The sequence below is a fragment of the Sus scrofa genome, chromosome 3 (assembly GCF_054392235.1).
Source record: "Sus scrofa isolate SSC_HxYL_T2T_F1_AM1 chromosome 3, Sscrofa_HxYL_maternal_Yorkshire_Landrace_v2.0, whole genome shotgun sequence".
Classification (NCBI taxonomy): domain Eukaryota; kingdom Metazoa; phylum Chordata; class Mammalia; order Artiodactyla; family Suidae; genus Sus; species Sus scrofa.
This window is the reverse complement of record NC_139385.1, coordinates 9627068-9653186: the sequence shown is the minus strand read 5'-3', so window position 1 is coordinate 9653186 and position 26119 is coordinate 9627068. Positions and strand designations below refer to the sequence as shown.

The window sequence follows — 26119 nt, the reverse complement described above, 5'->3', positions numbered from 1 at the left end:
GCTATTGCAAATAGTGCTGCTGTGAACACAGGGGTGCGTGCATTTTTTTTTTTTTTTTTTTGGATTACTGGTTTCTCCAGAGAGATGCCCAGGAGTGGGATCACTGGATCACAGGGTAACCGTTTTTAGTTTTTTCGAGAACCTCCGTAATGTCTGCCATAGTGGCTGCAGGACTACATTCCCTTTCGAGGGCAGGGGGGTTCCCTTTCTCCACCCCGCCTCCAGCATTTCCTGTCTGCCTCCCTTTGGCTGCTGCCCATTCCGACCAGTGTGAGGTGATACCTCGTTGCAGTTCTGATGTACCTTTCTCTAAGCATCAGCAACGCTGAACATCTTTGCATGTGCTTTCTGGCTGTCAGTTGTCTTCTTTGGAGAAATGCCTATTTAGATCCTCCGCCCATTTATTTTTATTTTTATTTTTTATATTGAGGTGTTTAAATATTTTGGAAATTAACCTCCTGCTGGTCGTATCATTTGCAAATACTTTCTGCCATTCTGTAGGCTGTCTTTTCATAAAACTATTTTTGACAAACTTCAAATCAAATTCTAAATTGGGAGTTCCTGCTGTGGCACAGTGGGTTAGGATTCTGACTGAAGCATCTCAGGTTGCTGCAGAAGCACAGGTTGGATCCCCAGACTGGCACAGTGGGTTAAAGGATCTGGCATTGACTCAACTGCGGCTCAGATTCAATCTCTGACCCAGGAATTTCCATATGCATGGGTGTGGCACTAAACAAAAAAGTCCTAAGAGTTCTCTTGACCCTTAGCTAACACTGGGACTGTTCAAAGGGCCCCTGAGGCATCTCAGAGAAAGAAATAAGTGAACTAATTTGGGATTATTTGGTGTGTTACATTACCCGGGAAGCATTATCAAGTGCATAGTGATCAACTTCAGAGATAACATTTTATGCATAAATGTCATTAAGGCTTCTAGAAATTATACGAAGTTCCTAAAATTTGGATACGTCCTGGTATTATCAGTCATAGTTCTTGTCATCTTTAAAAGTTGTGTGTTACAGCCGCCTAGTTAAGCTTCTTTGTCAACTGCACTGTCATCAGTCTTCAACTGTGCTGTCTTGTCCTTCAATAGATGGTATTTCACTGGCGCTTTTGCAAAAAATGTTTCGTCTTTAAGGAGATTCATAGGAAGGACTTTTTTGACAAGTGCAAGAGTTTTGACAACTGCCAGATCATACTGCTGGACTGGGTGAGAAATTCTGATAGGAACCCTGATGGTTTCCTAAAACTGTTTAAGACCAAGGATTAGTTGCATAGAATTGAGTGAACTGATGAAAAGGGTTATAATTTTTACAGGTTCTGTCTGAACTATGACTGGCTTTTAATTCGTGCTTTTCTAGACATAAGAAAAACCCCTTTATAACAACTTGGTAAGTTATACCGTTGCAAGTGGAACTGCAACATTTATCTTTTCTCTTGACCTGATCCCTCCAGAAACTGGAAACTCAGAGGCCCAAGAGCTGGATAAGGGAGCTCACCTCCTTAGAGGAGCAGGAATATCAAGATACTTTAGAGACCTGGAGAAGAGAGGAATTCTCTCGAATCCACAGCTATTGCAGGCAAAATCTGAGGGCAAGTCCTGGATATAACTTGCCTGGCCTTGAGAGGTCTTTTAAAAGTTCAATTTGATATTCCTTATGAAAAGTTCTAGCCCAGACAATTTAAAAGCTCCTATACCATCAATTACACTTATGTAACCAATCAGGCCAAGTTTATTGTAACCAGACTTATTTCTTTGCAAAGAAATTCGTCTTTATTTGGCTAGCTTTGGTAGAAATGAGTAATTGAGTGTGTGTTTTGATAATATACCTTTGTGGATACTAACGTTTTGTATTATCTATATACAAGATAACCCCTTGCTGCTATATTATAAAGTTTACTTACGTTATTAGAGGAATAGTCTAAGCTTTTTTCTGAAGCTGATCACGGTACTCTCTGGATGAAGACAAGATGTCCCATGATCCACAACCAGGACATTATATGTACTGGAAAAGACAGCACTCTCTCCAAACTCAGTGAAAGGACCCTTAGCAGGTATTCTTCAGTAGCTCATGCACGGTGAAACTGTAAGAAGTTGACTCTTAAATAACTCCTGCACTGTACTGGTCTAGAGAAAGGACTGCTGACCTCAAACAACAGCAACAGAGGATGAGAAGAAGACAACAGCAGTGGCAGACAGCTGACCCAAGAAATCTGAACCAGGTCTGTAAGATCCATCCTAATTCAGCTGAACTGTGCTCCGTTTGTCTGTATCAAAATAGGAAGTTATTGTTCTATTTCTAATCATGCTTTTGACTGCAAAATTCAGCACAGAAAGAACATTTTCTCTAGTGAGGAGGAACACGCGTCACTGCTTGCCTGACATGTCTGCTGAACAGCAGCTGTACACTGTGTGGGGGACAGTGCTTCCCCGTTAGCACAGCTCTGATGCGTCTCCCCCACGGGGACGGCGAGGCAGAGACACAGAAACAAAGTGGAGGCCTGGAACCAAGGGACCGCTGGATGCAGGGCGGGCAGTGCCACCCTGATCAATGCTTTCTACAGGAGGATGTGCAAAGGGAATGTGAGAGCGGAAACCTGCATACACTGAGGGATGGAGAAGTCATTCTGCCTTACGGAGGCCGTTCTAGTTTATCCCACGTATGTGGTACATCCCCTTTAAGCATTCAAGAATGCACTTAGAAAAGTCCAAATGAAGTGAACTGCGGCTCCGTCACCCACAATGCCATCTGGGTGGCCATTACGGACACGGTTGCAGACATGGCCCTACATTACCGAGAACCTGAACTGTCTAAACTGTATTGGACTCAAGGACACCCCCAGCCATTCTCAAAGCAATGGTAGCAGCCGCAAACCTGACGGTCTCAAGGTGTCCTCTTATAGCTATGAAACCTTGCTCTGTAGAAAAAATAACCAACGAGACAGCTCCAGCAGTAGCCTCCCAGAAGGCACTAGCTTCTTCCGTCAGAACGGTACTGGTTAATAAAATTGCTTTAAATTAAATTATATTTTGACAACCACCACCACAGGACGGGTAGGGGCCGGCAGCTCCTGTTAGGTATACATCAATGCCTCTGGAGAACCGGAAGCTCAGAACTGAAGGGGCTGCGTGGCTGCGGAGTGTACAGACCGAGAGGACCCACTCCAAACCTTACGTTCCTGGTTGGCATCTGGCATGGGAAGAGGGTGCATTTTGATCATTATCTTCACTGTAATCTGTCTACTAATTTTCAAATGTTTGTCCAGGTGCTGTGACAAAGCAAAGAGAAAGGTAGTTTTCATATTACAAAGCAACTCGAGAATTCTTTCAAGTGAACGTCGGTGGCTCCTTGAATCCTGAACAAGCGACCTTGCCCTCAGTCAGCAGGAAGTAGCCCGAGCAGTCCCTTGCCCGTTCCCCTCAGGACTGTGGCGTATTAAAGAGGGGACTGAAAGCGAGCAGGATCCTACAGGCCTTCCTAGAGGCAGACACCGCCACCTCCACCAAGTCCCCTGTTTGTAGAAAACCTCTGGCCGTAAAACCAAGTCAAGGACCTTTAGTTCCTCCTCAAGGGCTGTAGATCATATCAGCAAAACAATTCAAGGGTGGGGCTATTGCACGTGGACCACCAGCACAGAGATCCCAGACTGGCTGGAACCCGAAGGCCGACGGCTGAGCTTCCTGAACCAGTACCCAGTTACTCACCATCCACCAGTCGGAAGTGCAGCTGAGCTGATCACCACCCTGTGACCCTCGCCCTCCCCGTCTTTAAAAGCCTTTCGCTGAAAGCCAGCAGGGAGTGTGGGTCTTTTGAGCACCAGCTGCCCCTTCTCCAGGCCTGACCCCCTGCAATAAACTGTACGTTAGGTCACTGCAGTCACCTGGCTCTGTTGGGCATGCTGGGCAAGCAGATGCAAGCTTCTGCTTGATCACAGAGAGAGTCCATCCATCTAAGGTACTGCTCACCCCTTAACCCAAACTGCGGGAGGATAGTCCCTCCTTGAACACCCCCCTCAGACATGGAGTAAAGGTGAAAACACAAACATCCAGTCTGGCACCCTCCCATTTGTCTAGCCGTTCACCCACCTGTCCAGCATCCACATGCTGTGGTGTCTCGTCCAGATCTTGGCACAGGGCCGAGGCAGGAAGTGACTTGCCCAGAGTTCCCCGTCTCATCGGAGGCAGTGTCGGAACTGAAACCCAGAGCTACAGCCTCCAGCGGGAGGGAATGCCCCCAGGATCCGGGCTGCAGACTCAAAGCAGGACTTAGGACACACTTTGGGGGAATCCAACGGTTCAAAGACAGGAGCACACAAAGCTGGCCCGCCAGTCCCTGAGGAAAGAGAAACACGGCTTCTAAAAGGTAGAGCCAGGGCATGCGCTAATTTATGAGGAATGACTTTCCATTTCGGCTTCCTAGGAAAGAAAAATTCCTGTTGACTTGAGCTGTGGAAACCCAGACGTTATCACAGATGTCACATGGCTCAGGGTGGGGTCCGGGAAATCAAGAAAAGATGTATCTTTCAGTTTCCCTTCACTCAAAACCACTATTTCCTTAATTCTCTGTAACTCCATAAAAGGCACAAAATAGCCTTAGAAACTTGGGAGATAGCAAAAAAAAAAAAAAAAAAAAAAAGAGCAAAGGCTCTACTTAGAAACCGTCTCTTCCTCCTGCTGGCTGAAAGGCTGTCCACATAAGCTCCCGATTTCTGCTGCGCTCCCCTCTTACCTCGGGATGAAGATGCAGCTGCTGGCCACTGCATCCGCCTCCCCTGCAGTGCAGCTAGGATCCCCCAGGCCACCCGCTCCGCTCTGGTCCGGCCCTGCCGGGCCTCTCTACCTGCTGCTTTCCGTGTCTCCAGAGGTTTCCCCAAGCTCTTTGCACACATCCAGGTCCTCCGTTCTGCTGAGGCCCTGGTTAAGTCCCACGTCTCCCGCTGCAGGGCACCCTCGGCTGAAGGAAAGGGCGGTCACGCACCCTGCAGTGTGCGTTGGCACCAGGGCCTAGGCCATCTCCTTCACCAAGTCTGAGAAACAGGCCCTCCTTTGTCATCCCCCAGCCTTCTCTACTGCTTCTGTCATCAGCATTTCACAGGTCTCAACAAAACCTGAAGTTTTTCTGTTTTTTACTAAAACATTCCTTTCACAGAAACCAGCCCCAAACTCATCACTGTTCAGTTACATGAGAACAGGCACTGGAGGAACAGGCAAGACAGCTTCCCCTTTAGCGGAAACGTCTGTGACCCCGGCCGGGCCCTTGGCAGTGTCAGGAGACAGTCCTCTCTCCCACGGGCCGGGCCGAGTCCTGCCGAGTCCTGCGGACAGGGGACGACGAGCCCTGGGGGTGGGGGCCTACTTGCTTCTGCAAGCACGGCTTTGGGAGGGAAAGTGAGCTGCAAACAGAGGCTCCCTTCCCCTCGGGGCCCGTGGAGGATGATTTTCTGAGGTCCTGGTCACAGGCCTCAACAGCTGCTGCAGACAACATCCTCATCGCCCCATGATGAAGCTGGGCTCGGCCGCCGCCGCCTCCTCCTCCTCCGTTCCAGATGCCTCCTCTGAGCTACTGGACAGCTGCTCCTGGGACTGACTGGATCCTGTAACCACAGGACATTTCGATTAGAGATCTACACATTCCCTCAGAGAATCAAGGGGGTGCTTTAAGAAAGGACTGCAGAGGGAGTTCCCATCGTGGCTCAGTGGTTAACAAACCCAACTAGTATCCATGAGGACGCAGGTTCAATCCTTGGCCTTGCTCAGGGGATGGGGGACCTGGCATTGCCATGAGCTGTGCTGTAGGTTGCAGACGTGGCTTGGCTCCTTGTTGCTAGGGTTGTGGCATAGGCCGGCACCTGCAGCTCCGATTCGACCCCTAGCCTGGGAACCTTCATATGCTGCGGGTGCAGCCCTAAAAGGACAATAGACAAAAAAAAAAAAAAAAAAAAAAAAAAAAGGATTGCTGAGGAGAACGCAGGAACCAGTCATTCCTGGACTTTACAGTGAGAAGCCCGAGAGTTCTCAGGTCCATTTAGTCCTGGGTATAAAGGGCCAGGCACAGAACTGACAGACCGCTGCTGGGGGGTGGACCTCTTCCTTACAAAAAGGTCCAGCACATATGAGATTCTGATGCCCCAGAAATCAGGCCTCACCACTTTCTCTAAGTACCCCCCCAAGCCTGTCACTTTGGCAGGTGATGTCCTCAGCAGCCCCTTAGCATTTAACGTCAGGCTGAAAACACCCCTGCTGCCATCTCACCCCAGTGTGTGAGAGGATTTTCAAAACCACAGCAGAGGGTTCTGCCCACAACAAATATGCCAGCCACCCGGCTCTTCCCACAGCCCCAGAAACCCTCTCTCTGACGCTCCATGTGCAGCTCTGAGTCCCGTGTGCTGGTACCCACAGTGCAGCTGGGCTGGCCTAAAGCAGAGCACAAAGACAGCTTGTTCCCAACTCCCCCTCCCCTCGTCTTGGGAGCAGGGCAGTGGGCAAGAGTTGGAAGGAGGCAGAGCCGAGCCCAGAGGCGGCCCACAGTCCTCCTTGGGCGGCCACGTGCAGACACAGCCAGCCTCCTCCTGCAGTCACGTAGGAACTCACTCCAGCACTCCCGAGCCCCCCCGTCGCCAAAAAGCTTCAAGATGGGAGGCGGGGGGGGGGGGGGGAAGGACATCTAAAATTCACCCTCACCACCTCGTACGGGACACTAAAGAGCAAACATGGCAAGGGGTTGAAATCGTCTCTAGGATTTCGTTAATGTAGGATTTTCCTCCTTTCTCAATCTCCTGTCAACAAAAAGTTCTGAAAGTACAAATGGTGAGCATCTTCTACCAGCTAAGATTTGAGTGCTGGTAGACCCCTGTGTGCCAGGCGCTGCGCTAGGCCTGTGCATACACTTAGTATCTTGTTTAATTCCAACAACAGCCTCTGAGATGAGGATCCCGACTCTGTATCCATTTCACAGATGAGGAGGGAAGCTCAGAGAGCTTAAGTAATTTGTTCATCAAGGTCTCATAATCAGTAAAAACCAGGCCCCAGGATTCAAACCTAGACTATCTGACTTTTAAGCCTCTGCCTACATTGTCTGCGGAAAGGCAGTGCGTGAGCAAACTGAAGCAAAAGAAAAATGAGCTGGAAAAAAAATGAGATGAACATTCTGAATGGATAAGCAAAACTGGTCTACCCACACTGTGCAACGACTCAGCCTTAAAAAGGAAGGAAATTCTGACCCAGGCTACGACACACAGATGACCCCTGACAACGTTATACTGAGTGAACTTGATTCCTCTTACAGGACATAGTCAGAGTCATCAAATCAGACAGAAAGTAGAAGGGCAGTGGCAGAAGCCAGGAATGTGGAACTGCTGTTTAGCAGGTATAGTTTTCACTTTACAAGATGGAAAGTTATGGGAACGGATGGTGATAACAGCTGCACAACAATATGAATGTATTTAGTACCACTGAACTACACGCTTAAATGTGGTTAAGATAAGTTTTCTGTTACGTGTATTTCACCAACACTTAAGAAATGGGAAATAAAATGACTACATGGAGACTAAACAACATGCTACTAAAAAACCAATGAGTCAACAAGGGAATCAGGAGTTCCCGTTGTGGCTCAGTGGTTAATGAATCCGACTAGGAACCATGAGGTTGCCGGTTTGATCCCTGGCTTTGCTCAGTGGGTTAGGATCCGGTGCTGCTGTGAGCTGTGGTGTAGGTCGCAAACATGGCTCGGATCCAGCATTGCTGTAGCTCTGGTGCAGCTGGCGGCTACAGCGCCGATTAGACCCCTAAGCCTAAGAACCTCCATATGCTGCGGGTACGGCTCTAGAAAAGACCCTCCCCCCAAAAAAGGACAAACCTCTGGCCAGGCTCTCCAAGAAGAGAGAGAGCAAACCCAAGTAAACTAGTAGATGAAAAAGGAGAAATCTCAATTGATAACACAAATACAAAAAACCATGAGAATACCATGAACAATTATATGCCAACAAATTTGACAACCTAGAAAAACTGAAAACTTTCTAGAACCATGCAGCCCACCAAAACTGAATCAAAAAGAAACAGATGATCTGAACAGACCAATCACTATAAGTGAAATAAAATATATAATTTTACAACTCTGTACAAACAAAAGTCCAGGACCAGATGGCTTAACATGCAAATTCTACCAAACATACAAAGAAAACTTACACTGATCCTTTTCAAACTTTTACAAAAGACTGAGGAGGAAGGAACACTCCCAAAGACATAACACCCTAACACGAAAACCAAAGATACCACCAAAACAAAGGTGTATAGGCCAGTGAGCATGGCGGCGTCGAAGGTGAAGCAGGACATGCTCCCGCCCGGGGACCCTATCGACTACAAGCCGAAGCTCCCACGTTGAGGACTGTCGGGCTATGCATGTTTGCTGTGGGCATCGGGACCTTGCTCTTCGGATAACCGAGCACGATGAAGTGGAACCGTGAGTGCAGGCGCCTGCAGATTGAGGACACTGAGGCCTCTGTTTCAGGCAGAGAAGGACCGGAGAATTCTCCAGACGCTTCGGGAGAACTTGGAGGAGGCGGCAATCATCCTGAAGGATGTGCCGACAGGAAGGTGGGCGAGTCTGTGTTCCACACAACGCACTGGGTCACCCCAATGATGGGTGAGCTCTATGGCTGCACACCAATGAGGAGATTCTCAATGCCACCTATGGCTTCATATGGTACACGCAGGAGCCCGCCCGCTTCAGGACAGCAGACCCCACCCCCCTCCCCACTGGAGAGAATAAACACTCTGGATATGGGCCAAAAAAAAAAAAAAAAAAAGATCAGGTGGGATTCATCTCAAGTTCATTTTCAAGGATGGTTCAACACATGGAAATCAATGTATACACCACGTTAACAAAAGAAAAGTAAAAAAAGAAAAAGCATCTGAAAAATTCAACATCCATTCATAATAAAAACACTTCTAAAGGTGGGTATAGAAGGAACACATCTCAACATAGTAAAGGCCATTTATGACAAACCCACCACCAATATAATACTAAATAGAAAAAAGCTGTAAGCCTTCCTGCTAAAATCTGGAATAAGACAAGGATGCCCAATCTTACCACTTCTATTCAACATAATATTAGAAGTCCTAGCCACAGCAATCAGAAACGAAAAAGAAATAAAAGGTATCCAAATTGGAAGGTAAAAGGTAAAACTGTCATCACATGCAGATATGATACTATATATAGAAAATGCTAAGGACTCCACACAAAAACTACTAGGCCTGATAAATTCAGCAAAGTAGCAAGATATAAGATGAACATTCAGAAATTGGTTGCATTTCTGTATACTAACAATGAAATAGCAGAAAAGAAATGTAAAAAATAACTTTTAGGGAGTTCCCTTCATGGCTCAGTGGTTAATGAACCCAACTAGGATCCATGAGGATGCAGGTTCGATCTCTGGTCTCACTCAGTAGGTTAAGGATCTGGCATTGCCTTGAGCTGTGGTATAGGTTGCAGATGCAGCTCAGATCCCAAGTGGCTGTGGCTGTGATGTAGGCTGGCAGCTGTAGCTCTGATTCAACCCCTAGCCTAGGAACTTCCATATGCCTCAAATGCACCCCTAAAAAGCAAAAAAAAAAAAAAAAAAAAGCAAACAAACAAAACAAACCCAAAAAACAAGACAAACTTTTAAAATCACATAAAAAAATACCTAGGAATAAACCTGACCAAAGAGATGAAAGACTAGAAATGTTAATATGGGAAATTAAAGAGGATTCAAAGAAATGGAAAGATAGCCCCTGTTCTTGGATTGGAAAAATTAATATTGTAAAAATGGCCATATTACCCAAAGCAATCTACAGATTTAATGTGATCCCTATTAAATTACCCATGACATTTTCCACAGAACTAGAACAAATAATCTAAAAATTTATATGGAACTATAGCTGCACGTAAATCAATGAAATTAGAACACGCCCTCACACTATGCACAAAAGTAAACTAAAAATGGCTTAAAGATTTAAACCTAAGACTTAATACCATAAAACTCCTCAAGAAGAACATAGGCCAAACACAGTCTGACATAAATTGTACAAATGCTTTATTTTTATTAGGTCAGTCTACCAAGGCAATAGAAATAAAAACGAAATAAACAAATGGGACCTAATCGAACTTACAAGCTTTTGCACAGCAAAAGAAACCATAAAAAGAAACCTGAAAAGACAACCTAGGAATGGGAGAAAACATCTACAAATGATGCCACCGACAAGGGCCTAATTTGCAAAATATACAAACAACTCATAAAACTTAACAATAAAAAACTCCCAAACAATCCAATCAAAAAATGGGCAGAAGACCTAAATAGACATTTCTCCAAAGACGACACAGATGGCCAGTAGGCACATGATACAATGTTCAACATAACTACTTATTAGAGAAATGCAAATCAAAACTACAAAGAGGTACCACTTCACACTGGTCAGAATGGCCATCATTAATAAATCCACAAATAACAATGCTGGAGAGGGTATGAAGAAAAGGATATCTTCCTACATTATTGGTGGGAATGTAAGTTGGTACAACCACTATTCAGAAAACTAAAAATAGAATTACCAATATGATCCAGCAATCCCACACCTGAGAATATACCCAGACAAAACTATTTTTCAAAAATACACATGCATCCACATCTTCTCACAATAGCTAAGACTTGGAAACAACTCAATGTCCACCAGATGAACAGACAAAGATGGTATGGTACATATACACAACGGAATACTACTCAGCTACACACAAAAATGAAATAATGCCATTTGCAGCAACATGGATGGACCTAGAGATTATCACACTAAGTGAAGTCAGAGAAAGACAAATTCCATTATGATACACTTACATGTGGAATCTAAAATATGGCACGAATGAACCTATTTATAAAACATAACAGACTCACAGACATAGAGAATGGACTTGTGGTTGCCAAGGGAGAGGGATGGACTGGGAGTTTGGGGTTAGTAGATGCAAACTATTTCATTTAAAATAGATAAACAACAAGGTCCTACTGTAGAGCACAGGGAACTACATACAATCTCCTGGGATGGACCATGATGGAAAAGAATATAAAAAAGAATGTATATGTTTAACTGAGTCACTGTCACAGCATAAATTGGCACAATGCTGTGTATCAACTATAATTTTAAAAAATTGAAAAAGAAAACATGATGATACTGAGAGAATGAGTGAAAAATCTGAGATGGATGAAAAACATATCTGCGCTCCCTGGACTCCCAAGGCAGTACTCCCCGAAAAGGATATTTCTATGGCACGTGGGGCAACTGGTCCAAGGCCGTGGGCACTCAGTATCCACCCCAAAGGTGAGGGGATTGGGTCTCTGCCAGGTGTAGTCCATTCTCCATATACCAACCAGCCTGGAGCTCTGCTCTAGAACCTGGGCTCCAAGGCCAAAACCACTGGTTATTTCTATTTTGTTCCAGAACTAAGTCATACTCTATCAGCCTCAAGCCTCTCTAGGAACCACCATCCATATCCACCCACACATATCTGAAGACAGCAGGAAGAGAGCATAGGATCTGATCTTCAATTCTGATCTTAAACAGTAAAATACTCCTTAACCTGGATGTTTGTGGAAGGGGGTTCTGGATGCCTGAAATGCTGATTAACAGAGGAGGGTCAGAGCACTCCTTGTAGCTGACAGGCTCCTGAAAACACAGTCCCCATTTAAGAGTAAACACAATCAGTTCCTGTGTGTAGGAGACAGGCTGTTGGGGCCCAGAAGCACCACTCTCCAAGAGGAGAGACCTAGGAATTCGGTGCACGTTCAAGTCATTTGGCAATTCAACAAAATTACTGCATTTTCCAATAAAAATAAACAGCAGTCTTAAAGAAACAGCTGATTCTAGGTTAGGGGCAGGAAACATACAAGATAAGTCTGGACTATCTTGCAGTACTGGGAAGTAAGGAAGTGCTGTTAGGAAAAAAAACCCAAATCCCACAATGATGGGAGTATGTAAAAGGGACACAAGGGCCAAACACAAGAGCTCCCAGTGGCCAAAGCTGGAACAACCTGAGCAAGGAAATACGGTACTGGATTAAACCCCAAGTACAAAATAAACATCCCAGAGTCCATACTGATATAAAGAAATACGGGATGTAAATCAACTATAACAAAAAAATATATTTGAAAAGAAAAATCAGGGAGAGTCGACAGATCTGTGCACAAGAATTTCAGATACCTTATGTAGGTACTCTGCCCTCCCGGAGGGGGTGCATAACCCCCCAATCTTTAAGCGGGGAGAAAAGCTAACTTTGCAGCAGAGAATCCTGATGGGCACTGGCTGAGCCGGTGATCAAGGGCAACGTCAACCGTGACAAGTCATCCTGACAAGCATCCAGCCCGGACCTAAGAATGGTACTTTATCTCTGCAGTCTCCTCCCCAAAAGAACTAACTCCAGTCCAATCATGAGAAGAACAGCAGACAAATCCCAACCGAGGGACATTCTACAGAAACACTTGACCTTCAAAACTCTCAAGTCATCAAAACAGAGACCGAAAAACTGTCAGAGCTAACAGGAGCCTAAGGATACATGCTGATTAAATGTAATGTGATATCCTAGATGCGATTCTGGAACAAAAAAAAAGCATGAGGTAAAAATTAAGGATAGTCTCAGCTACTATGTGTATCACTATAAGTTCATTAATTGTGACAAATGAACCACATTAACTGAAGATGTTAACAGCAGGAGAAACTGTATAAAGGGATTCTTTGTACTTTATTATCTTCACGGTGTTTCTGTAAATCTAAAACCATTCTCAAAACAAAGTTTTTTTAATTAAAAACAAAAAAAAAGACATTGCCTACCCTCATGGAACTGAGATTGCAACTGAAGAGATGGGCATATTATGTGACTTGGCAGATTCTATGACCAAGTATGTGCAAAACCCTCCAGGAGCAAGGTGGAGGTCGGGAGGTCAGGAAAGGCGTTACAAAGAGAGGAAGGTGCAAGATGAGGAGAAGCTTTCCAGGCGATGGGGAGTCAGGAGTCAGGCAGCATGAAAAAGAAAAGAGCGGAGTTCCCGTCATGGCGCAGCAGAAATGAATTCGGACTAGGAACCATGAGGTTTTGGGTTCAATCCCTGGCCTCGATCAGTGGGTTAAGGATCTGGCATTGCCATGAGCTGTGGTGTAGGCTGCAGATGTGGCTCAAATCCTGTGTGGCTGTGGCATAGGCTGGTGGCAACAGCTCCGATTAGACCCCTAGCCTGGGGACCTCCATGTGCCACAGGTGTGGCCCTAAAGAGACCACATTAAAAAAAAAAAAGGAAAAGAGCACAGAGGCCTGAGCTCCTGCAGAGGCAGAAGAACACAAGCGTAAGCTTGGTAAGAGCAGAGGCCACTTGGAAGGGAGTGACCAGACAAAAACGGTGGAGAGACCTGAAAGGGCTGCTGACTAGGTTTCAAGCAAGATCACCTTGTAGGTAAGCACAAGGCCAGTGGAGACACTGAGATCAAATGCCAGCCTGTCACTCACTCCCCCTAGTGCTGCAGGTGCCGTTACCTTATGGTCCCTAAGGTCCCTCATGGTAAAAGGGGGAGAACATCAGAGCCTATGACAGAGCCACTGTGAAGACGATATGGGCTAATACCTGCAAAGCACTCAGAACTGAGGCTACATAATCAATGTTCAGTAAGTGCTAAGTATTATTAATATGCAAGTAGAACAAATGACAATCCAACCCACATTTATTTATTTATTTATTTATCTATCTATCTATCTTTTTAGGTTGCACCTGAGGCATATGGAAGTTCCCAGGCTAGGGGTTGAATTGAAGCTGCAGCTGCAGGCCTACACCACAGCACAGCCACGCTGGATCTGAGCCATCTCTGCAACCTCTGCTGCAGCTTGTGGCAAAGCCAGATCCTTAACCCACAGAGCGAGGCAAAGGATCAAATCTGCATCCACAGGGATACTAAACCCTCTGAACCACAATGGGAACTCCTCCAAACTACATTTTAAAGAGAGTTCTGGGGAGTTCCCATCATCACTCAGCGGTTAACGAATCTGACTAGCATCTGTGAGGATGCAGGTTCGATCCCTGGCCCTGCTCAGCAGGTTAAGGATCCGGCATTGTGGTGAGCTGTGGTGTAGGTCGCAGATGCGGCTCGGATCCCACACTGCTGTAGCTGTGGTGTAGACTAGCAGATGTAGCTCCCATTCGACCCCTAGCCTGGGAACTTCCATATGCCGTAGGTGCAGCCCTTTAAAAAAAAAAAAAAAAAAAAGAGCTCTGGGAGTTCCCATTGTGGCTCAGGGGTAATGAACCCGACTAGTATCCATGAGGACACGAGTTCAATCCCTAGCTCTACACAGTGGGTTAAGGATCCGGTGTTGCTGTGAGCTGTGGTGTAGGTGACAGATGTGGCTTGGATCTTACATGGCTGTGGCGCAGGCTGGCAGTTGCAACTCTGATTAGACCCCTAGCCTGGGAACTTCCATATGCTGTGGGTGCGGCCCCTCCAAAAAAACCAAAGCTCTGGAGGCTGTACAAGGTGGGTGGTGTGGGGGTTGGGGTGGGAAGAGAGTGGAGGCTGCTAGCAGAGTCCTGCCAGATCTGGATGTGTAATTTTCTAAGGTTTTTACTAAGGCCTCAGGAAGAGCTTGACTTGCTCCGATGTCGCATTTTTCTCCATGCGGAGGAATAATTTTTAAAGCCAGTGCTGGCAAGGACATGGCAAAGTGTGCAGCATGGCACATTGCTGATGGCAGCAGAAACGGGTACCACTCTTTTGGAAAGAAGCTGGTGCTACATTTCAAGAGCCATGATCTCTTTTTATTCTCTGTGATCTAGTTAATTCCCACTGCTGGAAATGTATCTTAAGGAAATGACCCAGAAAGGGGGAAGGGAGACGTATATAAATTCACTAAACTATCTTCTGAAGAAGATAAAAACTGGAATCAATCTAATGTCTAACAGAAGGGAAAGGGGTAGGTATATCACGGCATGTCCACGGCTGGACACTATCACTTGCTAAAACTGTTCATACACTACAACTATAAACACACACAAATGACATGTGCATTTGGAAAGATTAAAAGAAAACGCATAGAAAGAAAGGTGATCTATTAGGATGATGATATTTGAGTTTTCATTACTTTTCTACTACTGTCTACATAATATTTTAAAATCTAGAAATCTGAAATTTTATTCACAGAATATAGGAATACTAGAGAAAAGACCACCGAGTGTAATTGAAACTGATATTGACTTAAAAACCCCAGATGTATGAATAGACCAGGAAAAAAAACCCCTTTGTACTATGGGATTGCAAGGACATGAGAAAATGTTTGTGAATGCAGTGTTCAATGATAAAAGTAGGACAACTATAAAAATATTAAAACAAATAAATGTCATGAAAGTGTTAGTGATTATTTTTAGGAAGAATGATGGATAATTTTTACATCTGACTTTATTTTTTTCTGTACATTCTAAAAATATCTAAAATGATCACATATTACCTTTATCTCCGAAAGACACGAAGGATATGGATTGTTTTCCAGCACAGTATACATGAGACTTTTGGCAGTGAGATAGGTGGTGCAATCCACAACATAAATTGAGTGCCTTCCAAACACCAATACCAGTTGAGATATGAACTTTACTACCTGGGGACAATTTGCCCCTCTTCCCATGAGGGAACACTTGTCTATAGAGACATTTTTTTGTTTGTTTTTAGGGTTGTACCCGTGGCATATGGAAGTTTCCAGGCTAGGGGTCGAATCAGAGCAGGAGCTGCTGGCAGGAGCTGCTGGCCTACACCACAGTCACAGCAACGCCCGATCTGAGCCGCATCTGCTACCTACCCTGCAGCTTGCAGCAACGCTGGATCCTTAACCCATGGAGTGAGGCCAGGGATAGAATCCGAATCCTCCCGGATACTAGTTGGGTTCTTAACCTACTGAGCCACAACTCAAACTCCAGTGTCTGGAGACAATTTTGATTTTCAGTGACTGAGGGAGCCTGAGTGCTGCTGTCCTCAGTGAGTTGAAGCCAGGATGCTGTCTAACATCCTACAAAGAATGGGATCTAGTCCCTCACAACACAGAATTATCTGGTTCAAAGTGTCAACAGTGCTGAGGCTGAGAAACTGATTTTCCCCCCTAGCGTTCAAATGATTACAACAGGTTTAGTGAACATCCATCATCTCAAACACAGTGAAGAAACAGAAGAAAAAAATTTTCCTTTTGCTAAGAACACTCTCAACAATGTTCATTTATAATGTACAGTAGTGCTAATTATTTTATTGTATATAACATTATATCCCCAGTACTCATCTTGTAACCAGAAGTTTCTATCTTTTGACAACCTTCATCTAATTCCCCTTCCTTCCACTGCCCCACCTCTGTACCCACATTAAGTTGATCTCTCTCTCTCTTTTTTTTCTTGGCCATGCCCACCGTATGGGGAAATAACTGGGCCAGGGATCAAACCCGTGCCATAGCAGTGGCCCAAGCCACACAAGTGACAACACCAGGTCTTTTTAACCTGCTGAGCCACCAGAGAATGCTGTGATCTTTCTATGAGTGAAGTAAAACTGACCTACTAATCAACACTATATTAGTTACTGATATACACCAAAGTGATTCAGTAATTCTATACATTCCAAACGACCACATGCTAAGTCTAGTTATCATCCGTCACCCTACAAAGAGAGTACAGTTACTGACCATATTCCCCACACTCTACATTTCATACCTGTGACTCATTTATTTTGTGACTGAAAGTATGGCCCTCTTAATCCCTCACTTATTCCCCCACCCCAAGAAATTGCCTGTGATGTAGTCAGTAACAAATTACCTTAAGGTCACCCTGAGTTTCTCTGGGAGGTGGGCCTGTGTCAGGATAAGTAACACTAGTGTGAGAATACATCATTTGGGGAGTTCAAGGCTTCGTGATAATCCAAGCTGGCTTGATGCCATCCTGTGGTATCATTCAGACAAGTCTCACACGGCAGGGCATCTTCACAAAACTGCTGGATCAGCACGGACAGTAAGTGGGGATATTTCCTCTCCAACAACAGAATGGAACTCCTATCCAGCTGTCCCTTACCACTTTTTAGAAGAACCAAAAAGCTTGGGGGATTTATTGCTAAATCTGTCAAGAACCCAGCGGCACACGGAGGCCCCCTTGTGGCAGAGCTGAGCATCACCACATTAAGTTTCTATTCAGTTTGACCACCTAGAAAACCTATTTTCTCTTTCACAAAAATGAAAAAGGAAGGAAGGAAACTGAAAGGGCAAGGTAAAGGGCACACAAACCATCATTATGATGTTCTCCCTATAGCATTCTCTATCCTGGTCATTTGGTGTGGAGCATATACAACCCTGTAGTATTACTAATTGCTTTTTCACATGTAGAGGTGCTAACTGCGTAAGAGCAGAGCCCACGTGTTATAACAATGATTTTCAAATCTGTCTGACTGTAGTCCCGAGCCCACAGAGAAACTGAAGGGAAAGTTTGCAGAGCAGTTACTCAGGGTGCGATGCACGCTGCTATTTTCTAGTCCATTTTACCCATGTTTGAAAACAACATCTGTAACCCCCAAGCTGATTTCACAGCCCAGTGGGTTAAGGATCATAACCCTCAGTTTGGAAAAAAAAAAAGTGCTACTATGATGCAACATGGGTACCACAACAGGGGAAACCCAGCGAGAGAGCACAAGGGCGAGGCCGTTTTAAGCAGGTTGGAGGCTCTGGACAAAATCTATCTGAAATAACAACATCTGTTGTGTGATTTCATATACTCTTTGTCAGGCTTGGGCAAATTAATGTGACTGAAAACTGCATGATCACATGCACCTCATGTCTCAAAGAGGCCAGAAGAGGAGGGTTTAAGAAACCTCAGCTCTGTGGGTTGCAACCTGTCTCCTTCAATTCTAGAACTGATTACTACAAAGTTATTATGTGATTCCAAGACCCAATATAGGCCCATTAAGTACAAACTCAGAGAAAACTAGTATCAACATCACTTTTTTTTTTTTTTTTTTTATGTCTATTTAGGGCTACACCCACAGCATATGGAAGTTCCCAGGCTAGGGGTGGGATTGGAGCTACAGCTGCTGACCTACACCTCAGCCATAGCAATGCCAGATCTGAGCCGAGTCTTCGACCTACATCCAGCTCACAGCAATGCCAGATCCTTAACCCACTGAGTGAGGCCAGGGGTCGAAACTGCGTCCCTCATGGATACTAGTCGGGTTGTTTGCACTGAGCCACAACGAGAACTCCAACATCAGTTTCTTGCTCTGAAAGAGTTCTGAGATTTACTGACGAGGGATCGTGTGATATGTATCTTCATTACAGCAATGCGTTTGGCAAAGTCATCACATTGTGGAAGTTTAGATCTACAAAGAGCTTATCGTTTTACAAGCTAAGATTAAAAAAATCTGCTTAAACAGGAGATGCTTGAGGTTAAGGTGAGCCAGCGAGAGCTCAGCCTATAACCTATGTTTACTGTACTTACTCCATGGCCCCAAATAACCTGTTAGTTTCCCATGACGCCTCTGTGGGTAAGATAAAATAAAAGTGAGTCTGGCTGATTCCTAGCTGAAGAATAACCCCACCCGGAGTTTTAGTGAACAGGTTCATGCTGGCCTAGATGGAGCTCTCTAGTGGAAGCTGGAGGGGTCTGGCCCTGGCCTAGTCTGATTTAGCAATTTTACCAATGACAAAAGAAGGTGTATTTTATCAAACCTGCCAGTGACTACACCAGAAAGACATGGTAACATGCTGAATTCCACGATCACAATTCAAAAGGATTTTGGAAACCCGAATCAATACAGCCAACAACACCAAGATGAAATGCAAAAGAGCTAAATGTAAAGTCTTATAATTTGATCCAAAAAACAAACAGCGTGTGGGTTCCAGGAAGACAGAGCGAGCACATTCAACTCCATTTCTCCACTGAACACAGCTGTGGAACCTGGACAGAATGCATGGACTCTGAGGACAAGACCAGATTACAAAGTGCCACTGGAACACAAAGTGCGCTTCCTGTTTTTGCTTTTGTTTTTTCCCCCTCCAGTATCCCCCAGCCTGGGCTCAGGGCCATCTGATACGCAGAAGCGGAGACTGGGCACAGACAAAGTTCCAAGAAACCCAGAGTTTTAGTTCTGGCTGGAGGAGTAAGAAAGCAGACTCTTGATGCTCAGAGGGAGGGAAATTCTCGTGTTTCTCCTCTTCATTCTCTCACGCCCTACCCAGGCAACCCTGCCAGTGTCAGACTGGCAACAGTGACAGCTGTGGCAGCAGGGCTTGCAGGTGCAACAGCTTTGAAGAAGAGGAACCTTTCTCTCTGATCAGAGGCGCTGTGGCTAAGACAGCTGGGCAAACCCTGTAGCTTTTCTTCTCTGTCCTCCCAACACCCAGCCCTGGATGCAGGGGCAGCTGTAGGAAGTACGTGGCAGAGTAGGTAACTAAACTCCAGCTTTCTGGCTAGAAGACTGAAAAGGGGAGCCCCAGGGACCCAGAAACTACAGGGGAGATCAATGGAGAGGGAGGGATGAGAAGAGACCCCACTAAGTTTCTACCGACTCCTGGGCTCACTCTGACATCACCTGCGTGGAGCCGGCACTCAGCCACATGCCACATACCTTGAGAACAGAACCCAAGCACCAAACCCTGACTGGCCACTGGGTGGCATACGCTGGGCACATCTGTCAGAGCACAGCAGCAGCTTTAAAAACCAAACTGAGGAGTTCCCGTCGTGGCGCAGTGGTTAACGAATCCGACTAGGAACCATGAGGTTGCGGGTTCGGTCCCTGCCCTTGCTCAGTGGGTTAACGATCCGGCGTTGCCGTGAGCTGTGGTGTAGGTTGCAGACGCGACTCAGATCCCGAGTTGCTGTGGCTCTGGCGTAGGCCGGTGGCTACAGCTCCGATTCAACCCCTAGCCTGGGAACCTCCATATGCCGCGGGAGCGGCCCAAGAAATAGCAACAACAACAACAACAACAAAAGACAAAAAGACAAAAAAAAAAAAAAAACCAAACTGACACTGGAACCACACTCTACAGAAGCCTGGTCAGAACCTGTGGTCTGAACACAACCAGGTAGACTGTCTGTTAAAACAAGTATCAGCAAGACCAGAGCTACACAATAGCTATATAATATGTTATATTATAGAATATGCTATATCATAGAATGATGTATCATAGAATATGTCATATCACAGGGTATGTTATATTATAGGATATGTTATGTTACATAACACATCCAGAATACATAAGAAGTATTTGGCATATGAAAAATCAGGAAAATCTCAACTCGCATGGGGAAAGAAATCAACAAATGCCAATGTTGAGATGACCAAAATTACTGGGATGCTGGAATTACCCATACTTTAAATCAGATTTTTAAATACTTTTCCAGGAAGAGTGAACACTTTTGAAACAAAGAGAAAGGTAGAAAACTGCAAAGAAATAGAAGGTATAAAGAAGAATCAAGGAGTTCCCGTCGTGGCTCAGTGGCTAACGAATCCGACCAGGAACCATGAGGTTGAGGGTTCGGTTCCTGCACTTGCTCAGTGGGTTAAGGATCCGGCGTTGCCGTGAGCTGTGGTGAAGGCTGCAGATGCAGCTTGGATCTAACCTGCTGTGGCTGTGGTGTAGGCTGGCAGCAACAGCTCCCATTAGACCCCTAGCCTGGGAACCTCCCTATGCTGCAGGAGCGGCCCTAGAAAAAGGCAAAAAGACAAAAAAAAAAAAAAAAAAAAGAAAGAAAGAATCAAATGGAAATTGAAAAAAAAAAATCTTTTTTTTTTTTTTTTTTTGTCTTTTTGTCTTTTGTCTTTTCGTTGTTGTTGTTGTTGTTGTTGCTATTTCTTGGGCCGCTCCCGCGGCATATGGAGGTTCCCAGGCTAGGGGTTGAATCGGAGCTGTAGCCACCGGCCTATGCCAGAGCCACAGCAATGCGGGATCCGAGCCGCATCTGCAACCTACACCACAGCTCACGGCAATGCCGGATCGTTAACCCACTGAGCAAGGGCAGGGACCGAACCCGCAACCTCATGGTTCCTAGACGGATTCGTTAACCACTGCACCACGACGGGAACTCGTGAAAAAAAATCTTTTGAAAAACATAATTCACTGGATAAAATTAATAGCAGAATGGAGAGGACATGGGAAAGAGACAGCTTGGATAATGTAAATGATCCAATATGAGTAACAGAGACCAAAAAAGACTGAAAAGGGAGTTCCCTGGTGATCTAGTGGTCAGGACACAGTGCTTCCTTTCACTGCTGTGGCTGGGGTTCAATCCTTGGTCTGGGTTGGATGGAAATGCTATAAAATTTGGTTGTGATGACTATTGTACAACTATAAATGTAATAAAATTCACTGAGTAATTAAAAAAAAAAACCTGCCAACCCAGAATTCTTTACCTAGTGAGAATGCCCTTCAAGAATGAAGGTGAAATAAAAATGGCTTCATATGAAGAAAAGCTAAGATAATTCATAGCCAGCAGAGCTGTTCTAACAGAATGACTAAAAGAAGTTCTTTAGACATAAGGGAAATGACACCAAACTCAAGTTTGGAACATCAGAAACAAAAGTAACAGCAACGGTAACTATCTGGTTACTATTCAAGTTTATTCTCCTCTTGAGACCTCTGAAATATATTTGATGACTGAAAACAAAAATAATAACATTATGAAAACAGAACTACCATATAATCCAGCAATTCAGCTTTTGAGTATTTACCTGAAAACACTATACGAAAAGATACATGCATTCCAATATTCACAGCAGCATTATTTACAACAGCCAAGCTATGGAAGCAACCTAAGTGTCCACTGACAGATGGATAAAGATGGGTACACACACACACACAGTGGAATATTCCTCAGCCATTAAAAAAAGAGAAGTCTTGACATTTGAGAAACATGGATGAACTCAGAGGGCATTACGCCAAGTGAAGTAAGTCAGAGAAAGGCAAATACTGAATGTTTTCACTTATTTGTGAAATCTAAAAAAACCCCCAACAAACAAACAAAACAAAACAGACTTACCGACACAGAGGACAGACTAGTGGTTACCAGAGGCAAGGAGGGTTGGGGAATGACCAAAATAGGTAAAAGGATTAAGAGGAACAAACTAGCAGTTACATAGTAAATGGGTCACAGGGATGTAATGTGCAGCATAGGGAACACAGCAGAAACTATTATAACGTATGGTGCATCATCAATGGAAATGTTCCATCGCTATGTGGTACACCCAAACATGAATACTGTGAGTCAACTCTACTGCAATTTTTTAAAAAAGTAACATTGTAAGTCAACTATACTCCAATAAAACTTATTTTAAAAGAAGAAAGATAAATAAGAAGTGATATTATCTGATGTTTTTTTTTCTTTTTTTTTTTTCCCCCTTCTTTTTTATGGCCACACCTGTAGCATATGGAAGTTCTTGGGTAGGGGTTGAACTGGAGCTGCAGCTGCTGGCCTACACCACAGCCATGGCCACGCCAGATCCAAGCCACATGTGCAACCTACACTGCAGCTTGCAGCAATGCTGGATCTTTAACCCACTGAGCAAGATCAGGATTGAATCCACATCTTCACAGACACTATGTTGGGTTCTTAGCCTGCTGAGCCACAACGGGAACTCCCTGATGGGGTTTTCAATGTATGGATATGTAAGACAAATTAAGACAACACCACAAAGAGTAAAGGAATCTATGGGATGAAAAGTTTCTGTATTCCACTTAAAGTGGTGAAATACTGATTCGAGTAGAATGTGGAGGTAGTATATATAGTAATCTCTAGAGGAACAACTAAAAAGCTACAAAATGGAAACAGTTAAAAACACAAGTTCTCTGGTGGTGCAGTGGGTTCATAACTGGCATTGTCACTACAGTGGCTTGGGTTTCTGCTGTGACTCGGGTTCAAGCCCTGGCCTGGGAACTTCCACATGCCACAGGCCAAAAAACCCCAAGCATAATAAATAATAGTATTCAGCCATAAAAAAAGAACAAAACAATGCCATTTGCAGCAACATGGATGGAACTAGATGCTCATACTAGGTGAAGTAAGTCAGAAAGACAAACACCATATGGTATCATTTACATCTGGAATCTAATATATGGCACAAACGAACCTTTCCACCGAAAAGAAATTCATTGACTTGGAGAACCGACTTGTGGTTGCCGAGGGGGAGGGAGTGGGATGGTGTGGGAGTCTGGGGTTAGCAGATGCAAACTACTGCATTTGGAGTGGATAAGCAAAGAGATCCTGCTGTATAGCACAGGGAACTATATCTAGTCACTTATGACAGAACATGATGGAGGATAATGTGAGAAAAACAATGTATAAACGTGTGTGACCGGGCCACTTTGCTGTACAATAGAAACTGACAGAACACTGTAAACCAACTGCTACAGGAAAAATAAAAATCATTAAAAAAGACAAAGGTTTGGAAAAAAGGAAAAAGAATGGTAAAAATGTTCAAATAATCCAAAAGAAGACAGGAAAGGAGAATGAGAAATAAAAAATAGAGAAAACAAGAAAAAACAAAATGGTTTCACTAAAATCCAAACCTATCAAAAAATATAGAGGGTCAGAATGGATAAAAAATGTGCCAGGGGAGTTCCTGTCGTGGCACAGCCGAAACAAATCCGACCAGGAACCACGAGGTTGCAGGTTCAATCCCTGGCCTCACTCAGTGGGTTAAGGATCAGGCGTTGCTATGAGCTGTGGTGCAGGTCGCAGACTCAGCTCAGATCCTGCATTGCTGTGGCTGTGGCGTAGGCTGGCAGCTGTAGCTCCAATTTGACCCCTAGCCTAGGAACCTCCATATGCCTCGGGTTTAGCCTTTAAAAAAATAAAAAAAGGGGGGGGGGCAGGGATTCCTGTCGTGGCTCAGTGGCAACCAACCTGACTAGGATCCATGAGGGGGCAGGTTCAATCCCTGGCCTTGCTCAGTGGGTTAAGGATCCTTTGTTGCTGTGAGCTGTGGTGTAGGTCCCAGACATGGCTCAGATCCCGAGTTGCCGTGGTTGTGGCGTAGACACAGCTTCAATATGACCCCTGGCCTGGGAACTTCCGTGTGTCGCACGTGCAGCCTTAAAAAAAAGACCCAAACATCTGCCGTCTCTAGGAAACATATTTCATATACATGTAGGTTAAAATTTAAAGGGATGATAGCACTTTCAGAATGGCAAAGAAACAGGACCTCTTAAAATCTGCTCCTCCATAAAAGTAGCAGTGTTGTCAAGAACACTGACAACAAGCGTCAAAATCACCTTTTTCAGAACTCTGGCAACGTTCCCTAGATTGTTTGATTAAAATGGTTGAATGCTGCTAAGAGCAATCTGTGTGGTATTCTACCTTGCCCTATGTCCTACCCCCTCTCTGCCCAGATCCAAGGGAGCCTCCCAAATCAACAGCTTCATTAATACAGCAGCTGTGAAAACAAGCAGCCTAGCAGTAACCTGTGTAAGGAGGTCCTCAGAAGTCCCATACCCAGAGCACTGTCCCTATCTGACCTGTCTGGCAGCTCCCTGGAAACTCACTCTGAAGGCTTGTTTTTATTCAAACTGACTGAGTGAGAACAGCCTTTTCCCCAAGCCATTTGTCAAAAACAATCAGGGGCAACTATTTAACACCATAGCTGCCTGAGGCACTGATAACAGTTGAAGCAAACAAGAAACTGACCAAAAGTTTAAGAGGAAAAGCTGGTAATCTAGAAAGCCACATGCATGTGCAGGGCTGTGAACGTGTCTAAGAAAGATAAGTGATGGCCCTAATCTCACCTCTGGCTGACCTTCAGGCTCTGCTCAAAAAGGAAGTGAAGGCTATGGCAAAGCTGTCAACTGCCCACCAGAATGCTGAAGCCATGCTCCACCACACACAGAAATCCCACTGGCGAAGATCAGGAGACTTACAGGTTCCAGGCATTTCAAGAAATCTCTAATCTTCAGATGACTACTAAGCTAACCAAGCAGAGTCTTCAGTGGCCACACACAAAAATATAGGTTTTACAAAATTAGTTCAGGAAAGTCACTCAACACATAAGTATCAACAAAGACAATAAGCAGCAAAAACAACAAACCACAGAGAAGGTGGGTAAAATTACCCAGGCCTTTCTATTTCCCAGTGCCATGGAATCCAAGCCATAGTATCTCCCACAACAGAACTCAAGACTGGCATCTGTGCCCAATCCTCCTGCCCTTGGATCAAATACTTCCACATTCCTGCGTGTATGGGATGGGGGAAGGGCAGGGAAATCGATGCAGTGGTTTACTTGAGAGACGAGGTCCTAGACACTACAAAATAATTTCTTCTAGGAAATGGTAGGGAAGAGGCTAAAACTACACCATACATTAAGTGTCACACAGTAGGAAACTGGTCCTGGAAGGGGCCAATCATATTTCAGTATGTCAGTACCAGCCTGACTTTCATCTTTTTATTTTTTTGCTTTTTAGGGCCACGCCTGTGGCATATGGAGGTTTCCAGGCTAGGGGTTGAATGAGAGCTACAGCTGCCGGCCTACACCACAGCCACAGCCACACCAGATCTAAGCCATGTCTGGGACCCACACCACACCTCATGGCATGGCAACACCAGATCCTTAACCCACTGAGGCCAGGGATCGAACCCAAAACCTCATGGTTCCTAGTTGGATTCGTTTCTGCTGTTTGTCACGATGGGAACTTCCCAAAAGCATTCTTAACAGACTTGCCAAGTGACTCAATAAGAGCCAAAGGGACACAAAAACACTTTTGCTAGGGACACCCTCTGTCTTTTCTACTGAGTAAGACTGAGCCAGGGTGCAGCCTGGAGCACTATACATACCTCACAACCCCAAGGAGGAAATGAGCTTGCCTGAGGACAAGGAGCCAGGGCAGAGAAAGAGACAGTGAAGGTCAACAATACTGGAGCTCTTTCACCAGCCATGCCGGAAAGGAGCCCTGCCTTGGACTAAACGTGAGCCAGTATCTTTTCTGCTTAAACCAGTATGGCTTCCTGACACCTGTAATTAAACGAGTCAGAACTAACAGAAACAAGCCCTCATTTCTTCAGTGGCCAGCCAACCAGCTCCAAGTGCTAAATCTCACTCCTGACAGGTCAACCACTGTGCTCA

At 44.9% G+C, this 26119-nt stretch overlaps 1 protein-coding gene, 1 long non-coding RNA gene and 1 pseudogene across 20 annotated transcripts in view; 2 read left to right on the top strand and 1 right to left on the bottom strand.

Annotated features, from left to right (window-relative positions):
* LOC110259892 (uncharacterized) overlaps positions 1-4656 on the top strand; it is a 47341-nt gene extending 42685 nt beyond the window's left edge. For 3 of the 7 annotated variants that reach the window (XR_014840226.1, XR_014840227.1, XR_014840228.1), the window contains 3 exons: positions 1091-1207; positions 1315-1388; positions 1867-4656. This is a non-coding gene — a long non-coding RNA (uncharacterized LOC110259892). Of the gene's footprint in view, positions 1-1090; positions 1208-1314; positions 1389-1452 lie in introns of all 7 variants that reach the window. The other 4 variants (XR_014840231.1, XR_014840230.1, XR_014840229.1 and 1 more) reach the window with 2 other exon arrangements.
* PRKRIP1 (PRKR interacting protein 1) overlaps positions 1-26119 on the bottom strand; it is a 37597-nt gene that overhangs the window by 2814 nt on the left and 8664 nt on the right. For 2 of the 13 annotated variants that reach the window (XR_014840216.1, XR_014840223.1), the window contains exons 6-8: positions 4728-5592; positions 4085-4331; positions 123-3267 (exon numbers count right to left, since the gene is read on the bottom strand). Coding sequence is in view for 1 of the 13 variants with exons in the window: in XM_005661936.4 (XP_005661993.2) it covers positions 5486-5592 (107 nt within the window). In the remaining 12 variants the exon portion in view is untranslated. Of the gene's footprint in view, positions 1-122; positions 5593-26119 lie in introns of those variants that run through there. The other 11 variants (XR_014840211.1, XR_014840221.1, XR_014840220.1 and 8 more) reach the window with 9 other exon arrangements.
* Positions 8167-11790, top strand: LOC102167970 (NADH dehydrogenase [ubiquinone] 1 alpha subcomplex subunit 13 pseudogene; annotated as a pseudogene).